Genomic DNA, 8,331 nt, shown 5'->3' with positions numbered 1-8,331 from the left:
CGGCCGTCGATGACATTCGAGTGACATTGAGCAAATCACCGCTTGTGCTATACAACATCCCTCGAGTCACCAACAGCTGCATGGGCGAACTGCTGCACACTAAAACCCTAGAAGCCGCGTTCAAGACGCGTAATCCGTAAAATGGTCGGAGTGATCATCGATCAGCTCATACATGTAGAAACGGGAAAAACCGGCATGGGCAAATCGATGTCCTCCGATGACTACATTTTAAACATTGCCGATATTGTCATGTCAGTACTTTCGGTTTAGCTTGTACTGTACATGGCTGTCTCAATTTGAACGATGCCGAGGCATCCAGCCGACCATCAAAGCAAAGTTGCGAAATAAATAAATTTTCGACCAAAATACGTACCAAAAAGTATTTAATAAAAATAGTATTTTCGGAACCCCTGCAGCCGACCTGCCAGGACCAACGTCGTCTCATTCGGAGAGATTGACGACATGACTAAACCACTTTACAAGACTTGCCTCGGTGCTGGACAATTCCAAATACTCTCTAATCACTGGAAATTGTCGATGATGCGGTCGAAGGTAGCGACGGCAGTTGAACCACGTCGGGCGAATGGGCTTATTCGTTAATCTCGTTTTCGAAAGTACGGACATAAAAGACGTGACGGTGGTCGTCCATTCTGGGAGCGACCACAATGCCAAAGTTGGACGTTGGTGCTGGAGACACCGTGTCATTGAACTGTATCATCTCAGAACTCGAAAACAGGACCATATATCTCGATCGCTGGCGTCCCGGTCTCTTTGGACTGCCTGGTGCCGGTGGTGGCTCACTTTTGATGTGGGTTCCACGTTCCACCCAAGGTGACCATAAACAAGATGCACGTCAGAATTAACCCAAACTAAAATATGATAAATGTCCCAAGGTAAAAAGTGAAACGAAAAAAAAACAATAAAATAAAAACATATTGGAGATAAAATCATAACTTGGTTCAAATTGAGTTAATAGCTCGAGAAATACTAAACGCTAATGCATGTCGGACAAGTTGTTGTTGGCGACTGTGGTCAGGTTCTGGCATATAGCAACGTGGGAACTGCAGGACACGTAGAATTCCCTCCATATCAGCCTTCAAGAGCTGTTGTTGGAGTTCATCCAGAATGACAAGCGAGACGCTGAACATGATCCGCCAGCCGTCAATGATGAAAATGTCCAATAGACGAGTCACGAGTGTCGGCGCCAACGTCTCAAATGATGAAAAGAACGTCAAGAACCAGCGTGTGCAGAAGGTAGCAACGTGCACCCCCTCCTTCTGGAAGTGCATGTGTAGCTCTGGCATATGCGTCGAGAAGAGCTCTTCAAACTTGGACAGATACGGCTGAAGCACTGCCATGCCAGGCTCGTACAGATTGCGATCGTTTTCTGGTTCCGAGAACCCCACGAATAACCAGAAAATATCGGCTTCGTCTTCGGCTACTTCAGCCAGTAACCGCACCAGAAAACCCATTCCTTGGCAGTAACCCACGCGCGGATTATACACAACGTACGCACGAAGCACACGACGCAGCTTAGCTTCCAGATCCGGATCAACTATCTCGTTATTTGTCGACAGTGTAGACGCCTCGTGCTCCTCTCCCTCAGTGCGTACAATTGAGTCCATTATCTCGTTCAAGATGGATGTAACAGAGTCTTCAATGGCGTCCTGACCATCTGAAGTTGCTAGTTCTACGCGCGTATTTACCATGGATTTTCTGGCGTGAATACTCCGGTGACAAGTCCGCACGACATCGACGTCGATTTCCCGGAACCAAACTGCAAGCTGAGCGTCATCGTCGCTCACCGGCAGTCCGTCAGCTATCCCATCCACCAATTTCGTCTCCACTTTCGTCAGAAGTTGAGCATACATGTTGCAGCGTCTGTCGGCGGAGAGATAGTGCGACGCAATCGCGCTTGATCGCCAAGGTGTAGATTCATAGAAAACCGAGAGCCAAAGCGAACTGCGAATTGCAGGAGACAAACCACCAGAGCGAATACACTTCTTCCATATTGGAGCACTGTCAACCAAGTGAGAGTGGAGACGAAAGTTGACCTGGCACGATAATCACAGTAATTAGTCGCAGATCTCTACTATAAAGTCGCATGCCCTTGTGACGTCATTACCTTTGACAACCGCGCAAGGTCTTCAACGCGTAGATATGATAGGCACTCGAAGTACAGCGTATCATTCTGCAACGTGTACAAATGTCTTAGTTAAGAACTGTCCCCGCTTAAAAATAATAAACAAAACTAACCTTTTGTAGTAATCCGTACAAGAGGTCATCTGTGGAGGTGACGGACTGGGCTGGAAGCAGCGATTTCCCAGGAGACTTGGCCTCTCTCACGTCAATTTCCCACAAACAGTCCTCAATGGCCAGCCATTCAGTAGCAGACTGTGGGAGAAGAAGTTGCTCACCACTCTGTTAGAAAAAAAATCTAGTTAGACGGTTAATTGTACAGATATTATTGTGAATTACCGTTGACAGCGAGTTGGTGCTTGACGTTGGAGCTGAACTCTGTCGGATGATTCGCGTCTCTCCAGTCGCGTAGCTGAGTTTGCCTTGAATAGTCTTGCGGATTGACGACAGCATGCTGACTGTTCTTCGTGGAGTGATCGGTTTAAAACTCGCTGTACGTGGCGATGGGGACGTCGAGCGACGAATGCGACTCGACTGGGATCCACCAGCCTGTTTGTCTTCACTACCCACTGAGTACGTTGTCAGTGTTACTAGCTTGGATGGCTTTGCTGTTATTTGCTCCATGGCAACACCGTCTTCACACTTGTGTAGATGTGGCACTATTTTTCCAGCTTCAAAGTCTTCAAAAGTGATCGATAAACCAGTACTTTCGTCGTCCTCGTCACTTCCCGATACCGTTTCGACTCCATCCGGGGCAGTCGACGAATTCGATCCATCCACTTCAGTCCACGCGTCGGACGTTGAGCTTGACATCTTTGTCAGCTTTGAACTGACCGATAAGGATACACAGCATGGCGTGTTATTTACAGTTGCCGGGATTTTCAGCGGCTGGTTGGCTTCAGCCAAGATCTCCTTCTCGGAAGACAAAAGACTCGATAACACCGTTTCGTTGGCATTCCGAAAGAAAATTGCGGTTTGCAGGCGCTATATCGAAGTAAAATAATAAATATCAGCAGCTGTAGACCTTTATAGAATTAACTGACCGTAGTGCTGAATAAATCCATAAAATTAGCAGCTCCCGATTCGTTCGCGAGCTCTACAATATCCAGTCAGCTATTGGTAAAAAAACACAAATAAAACACTAAAAAAAATTCCAAATACATACCCAATTGAGGCAACAGCAAAGCTTCCACCTCCTGCAGAGCTGCCGCCACTCGGTGAAGATTTTGTTCCGTGTGTGCCCGTTTATCGTCGTCCTCAAGACTCGACGACTGCATCTTCATTATCACCTCACGCAACATCTTCGACTCCGCTGCTAATTTATCCCAAGCATTGATTTCCGCCCTCAAATGTTCATATCGTTCCAGTCTCGCTTGTAGCGGATCCAGCACTGTAAAGCGGATTGACTGTTCCATCCTCTCTGCTTCCTGCAACTCGATTTGTTTCATCGCTGATCTATAATCTTCTCCGACGCAATTTTCCTCCTCAGCACTACAAAAAATAACAACAAATAAGTCAGCAATATTTAAAAAAATTAAAATTGCATATCTGATTTACCTGCAGGTATCGGAGAAGATCTCCGCCACTGTAGCCATTGTAGCGCACGCAACCTGCAACACACTTGCTCTGTAAATTTTTCAAAGGCAAATTCCTTAAGAAAAAAAAATCATGCACCTGAATCTGGTCCAGCATCTGTGTCAAGCGCTTCTCGAGTCTCCTGAGAGCTCTATCCTGTCTAGTAAAATGCCACACAGCCGCCTCGAAACACGTGGCGTTGTCTTTGAGTGGTATCAGCTCTTCTTCCTCCTCTGGCGTCTCCTTGACGCCGCCACGCGGCGCATAGCGACCAATTTTCCTCCGCAAAACTTGCAGCATCTTGACTTCTCACCCCTTTCCTCGAGTTTTTCTTCTTGGTGAGCGCAGATGCGCGTGATTGGCGCTGCCAGTGGCTCGGGGAAATTCCGTCCCTCAACGGCAACAAGCGCGGGGCTTTCCTTTTCCCCTTCGTCCCATCGCAATTTCCAACGTAACGGCTGGATTTTTTCATAATATTGGCAAAATAGGAAAACAACAAAAGAACTTTTTGCCTGTTGCATTGGCAACTCGAAGTGATGGGCTTGTTCCGCCAAAAGAAGAAGTCCACACATGCAGGAGAGAAGGACGAGAAGGTGGAAGCCGACATCCCCCCACCGTTGATGACGATGCTCAAGTCAGTGCAGGAAATGGACAGGAAACCGCCCGTGACGCTCGCGCTAATGGGTCCGTTTGGCAACTTTTATCAACACTTCGTCGCAAAAGTGACCGTTAGATGATTGGGGTAGGGATCATGTATTTGCTACATGTGCAAGCCAAGCGGATGCCATCGTTGCTGCTGTCGTATGCGCTGTGAGTGGATTACTTGAGATGGATTAAGTAACCCAAGGTACTGAGTGAATGTTGAAGATGTCCTGGCAAAGTGGCAGCAAATAAGGAAATTGGGGCGGTGATCCTTGCACCTTTCATTCACTCAGAGGAACTCTATCTGTACCAGAGCATGAGAGCATGCATGAAATTGTAGTGGTGGTGTGATTTTCATGATGATAATGTTGATGCGCTAGGTTGTCTTTCCTGTGGAAAGGGTACAAGCTTGAGGGTCGGCTGGGAAGTATCGGCTTCTGCATACTTTTGGTCTATTTGATCGTGGTGTCTCAACTTCTCATCGTGTTTGGTGCACACATGATCTCAATGGTTCGTCGTCGTATGGTTACTGTGCCAGTGTTTCGGCAAACTCAAGAATTTTTGTTGCAGGGGGCAACACAAGAGTGTTTTACCGGTTTTTCAGGAGTGCTCACGGCGATGAAGGTTTGTTTTTGATAATTACAATACCACGTTTGTCCTACAATACTTTCTTCAAACTTACAGTTACATTTTCGCCAGGTGATTTTAAATGTCAACTCGCCAACTTTCACGAAACTCTACAGTTTCAAAATCCCGACAAAATACGCAGCGTGGCTTGAGCTGTTGATCACGTATCTTCTTGTCCCGAAGTTGCCATTGCTGGCTCAAGCTGCTGGGCTCGTTGCAGGTATGTTGCCAAAGGAAAAGATGGGTTGCATCTGATATTTTCTCACTTGCAGTGAAATGTTACTTTTGCAGGATACATCTACGTCGTGACTCCAAACGCAGAAGCTCTTGTTGGGTGTGCATCGCGACACGTTCATCGACTTCTAATTCGATTTGGGCTCATCAAACGACCCTTTCAATGGTATCAGATCTGGTCAAAATTTATGGATTCCATGCAACGAAGAAAAAAACGTCGAGCAGCACGAAAAGAATTATAGTAGTCATCCAGAAAACTGTGACTTTAAAAACCTAAAAAACTACAAGTTGCTCGGCTAACCAACGCCATCTTAAAAAAGCTGCTGGAAACTTTCTGGCTGGATGGTGTATTGCGCAGCCTCGCCTCCGCCTTTGTTGCATTCTTCCAACATGAAAGTCACCACTCCGCAATTATTCATCTTGGCAGATTTCGCGTCGTGGAAGACGTTTCGAGGGAAAAACTCGCGAAAAAACGCGCGAAACCACAGCGAGTGGCCGTACACGACCACCACGTCTTTCTGTTGATTAAAGACCCACTGCGCGAACGCCATGAGGCGGTCACGACCGCTTCCCAGCACCGTCTTATTGCCGTGGCTTTCTGCCACGTTGAACAGCTCCTCGTGACGCTTCTCTCCTCGTAGAGCTTGCACCAGCACTTCAGGCTGAATGGTGTGTGGCTGACTGATAGCCAACGTGTCGAAGTTGCGGCCAATCTCCTGCAGACACGAGAGCACGTGGATCCTCTCGCCTGGCACTTCCAGTCTCGATGCTGACGCGATGCGCGCTGTGTCGATAGTACGACGCAAGTTGGACGCGACTACGACGCTACCGGGAAGTGGACAGCACAGATAACGCAGCAGCGCGTCGTCCTCCGTCTGTTGCACGGAGTGGTGGTGTGTGTGTATTGACGGTAAAGTCTCCGTAGTGGATCCATTGCCGCCCACCAAGCCAATTGGCGCCTCACACATGTGGTCGTGAAGACTCTGGGCCTGGAAGCGTCCGCGCCAACTGAGTGGCGAGTCCAAGAAGACCGAGTCGCCAGTGGGAAGCAGCAGCCATTCGCGTACTATGGCACGTAGGAGACTCACGAGCATGCGGAAATTAATGCCGCGGTTGAAGACGACATTCCACTCGGACTCGGCGTGGCGCACAAATAGGATACGCTTGCGTTTGGTAACAACGGCGGTCTGCGGGTCTAAAAGCAATGCTGCTGACTCAGCATTGGCTTCGTTTGCTGCTGTTGCGGATGCTGCGCTGTCGGGAGCTACCTGTAGCCAATGCTTGTCGCTGGAGAACAGGAGATGTAGCAGCGCCACACTGAACAGCTGTAACTTCCACGCGACATGGTCCGTGGCGTCCAGCAACGAGGGCCATACGCCGAGAGAAAGTAGCCGACGACGCACACCCCGATTCATGCTGCTCAATTGATCCTAAATCAGATCTGGTAGTTTTTTTTACTGATTTACAAATTTAGGGAGATCGGTTTTTCAAATCGGCTCTAAAAAAGCCCTCAAGTCTTTTATTTTAAAATATTATTAGACACACCTATCACGGCAGATGAAATCTCAAAAGTTCTTCGTCGACTTCGCAACAACCGGGCATCTGGCCCAGACGAACTCCCGGGAGAACTGCTCAAATACGGTGCTACTGCACTGTCACCCCGCTTAGCAGAGCTTATTAGCTCAAGCTTCGAGCGAGGAGAGCCACTAGACCTCGGCGAAGGCACACTGCTGTGCCTCCACAAACCCAACAAGCCAAGAGGCGAATGCTCCAGTCTACGCCCCATCGTGCTCTTAACAGCATTAGGAAGGCCGTTTCGATCCTCGTCCTCAATCGAATTTCTCCGGCTGTGGAGAAGTTTCTCTGGCCCCATCAATGCGGCTTCAGGAAACACCGCAGCACGGCAGATGCTGTATGGACACACCGGTGGCTGTGCGCACGCGCACAACGTTACCGCGAGACCATTCATATCCTTGGTATTGATCTCTCTCGGGCTTTCGACACGATTGACAGACACAAACTACTCCAGGTTTTGCAAACCTTCCTGACTGACGACGACATCCGACTAATCCGACTCCTGCTGGCAAACACGACGCTGGCACTTCGAACAGGACGCCGGACGATGGCCCCTTTTTCCAGCACCACTGGAACTCCACAAGGTGACTCGTTATCCCCCGTGTTGTTTGTTACCTTAAGGCAGCTCTTCGTGAATTAGCTAGTGAACTAGATGTATCTTACAGCCTATTAAAGCAGATGGTAGTGTACGCCGACGACGCTGATTTTATCTGTCCAGACGAAGCCACTATCCAAGTGATCCTTGATCAAGTACCAGGAATTCTCGCCCGCTGGTCACTCACGATGAATGTTTTCAAGACCGAAATCACCCAGATCCGTCGTCACTCCTCGAACAAGAGCAGCAGAAGAACGATGGCGCTCTGCCCGAAAGCTCGGATCCTTACTCGGAGACTCGGAAGACCTGGCCCGACGGAAGACGCTTGCCGCGGCTGCCCTACGACGCCTCTGGACGATATGGCTCCGGTCCCAGATATCAACGGACGCGACCAGGATTCGTCTTTACAACTGCTATGTGCTCCCGATTCTCTTGTACAACTGCGGAACATGGGCGCTGACAACCTCGGAACTACTGCATCTGGAGAGCTTTCATCGTCGACAACTACGCAAGGTCCTGAACATCCGCTACCCGCGTCGAATTGCCAATGCTACCCTCTATGAGATCAGCAGAGAACGACCCTACGACATCGTATCACGGCGGCAAGATGGGGACTCTTCGGTCACATTTTACGTCGCCCCGACATTCCAGCTTCCGTACAAATGCAGGCCTACTTTGCTCCGAGTACCGCAGGTAAGTGGCGCGACCGACCTCGCACAACGCTTCCTCTAGTTCTCGACGCAGACCTCCTCGCAAGTGGCTGCGGTCTCAGACTTCGCAGCGCCCACAATCTTGAACAACTTCGCAAATTTGCTTCTATACGACCAAAGTGGAAAAAACTTACCACGGCTATCATCGACACGCTACCAGCGACTGGAGACTCGACGTATGCGGACACCACCCTATGCCGCCGACTAGCTAAACTGAGTCTAGCACAGGCATAA

General features: G+C 49.0%; 4 protein-coding genes across 4 annotated transcripts; 2 read left to right on the top strand and 2 right to left on the bottom strand.

Moving 5' to 3' along the window:
* Positions 1–937: 937 nt before the first annotated feature.
* PITG_00385 (uncharacterized protein) lies at positions 938–4,151 on the bottom strand (the record flags this gene model as incomplete). Its single annotated transcript, XM_002908943.1, has 9 exons — positions 938–1,532; positions 1,614–2,054; positions 2,126–2,191; positions 2,257–2,421; positions 2,479–3,123; positions 3,183–3,235; positions 3,305–3,630; positions 3,697–3,749; positions 3,814–4,151. The coding sequence occupies 9 exons, from the start codon at positions 4,012–4,014 to the stop codon at positions 960–962; spliced, it is 2,523 nt and encodes an 840-aa protein (XP_002908989.1).
* A 99-nt stretch (positions 4,152–4,250) lies between these two features.
* Positions 4,251–5,459, top strand: PITG_00384 (uncharacterized protein; the record flags this gene model as incomplete). The annotated part of the gene is made up of 7 exons (XM_002908942.1): positions 4,251–4,398; positions 4,461–4,524; positions 4,582–4,662; positions 4,737–4,866; positions 4,927–4,980; positions 5,056–5,203; positions 5,275–5,459. The coding sequence occupies 7 exons, from the start codon at positions 4,251–4,253 to the stop codon at positions 5,457–5,459; spliced, it is 810 nt and encodes a 269-aa protein (XP_002908988.1).
* A 69-nt stretch (positions 5,460–5,528) lies between these two features.
* Positions 5,529–6,649, bottom strand: PITG_00383 (uncharacterized protein; the record flags this gene model as incomplete). The annotated part of the gene is made up of 1 exon (XM_002908941.1): positions 5,529–6,649. The coding sequence occupies one exon, from the start codon at positions 6,630–6,632 to the stop codon at positions 5,529–5,531; it is 1,104 nt and encodes a 367-aa protein (XP_002908987.1).
* A 926-nt stretch (positions 6,650–7,575) lies between these two features.
* On the top strand, positions 7,576–8,331 carry PITG_00382 (uncharacterized protein; the record flags this gene model as incomplete). The annotated part of the gene is made up of 4 exons (XM_002908940.1): positions 7,576–7,609; positions 7,692–7,900; positions 7,960–8,143; positions 8,267–8,331. The coding sequence occupies 4 exons, from the start codon at positions 7,576–7,578 to the stop codon at positions 8,329–8,331; spliced, it is 492 nt and encodes a 163-aa protein (XP_002908986.1).

The sequence above is a fragment of the Phytophthora infestans genome, genomic scaffold, assembly GCF_000142945.1.
Source record: "Phytophthora infestans T30-4 supercont1.1 genomic scaffold, whole genome shotgun sequence".
NCBI lineage: Eukaryota > Oomycota > Peronosporomycetes > Peronosporales > Peronosporaceae > Phytophthora > Phytophthora infestans.
Note: the sequence above shows the minus strand (reverse complement) of the source record. Positions and strands in the feature narration are given on the sequence as shown.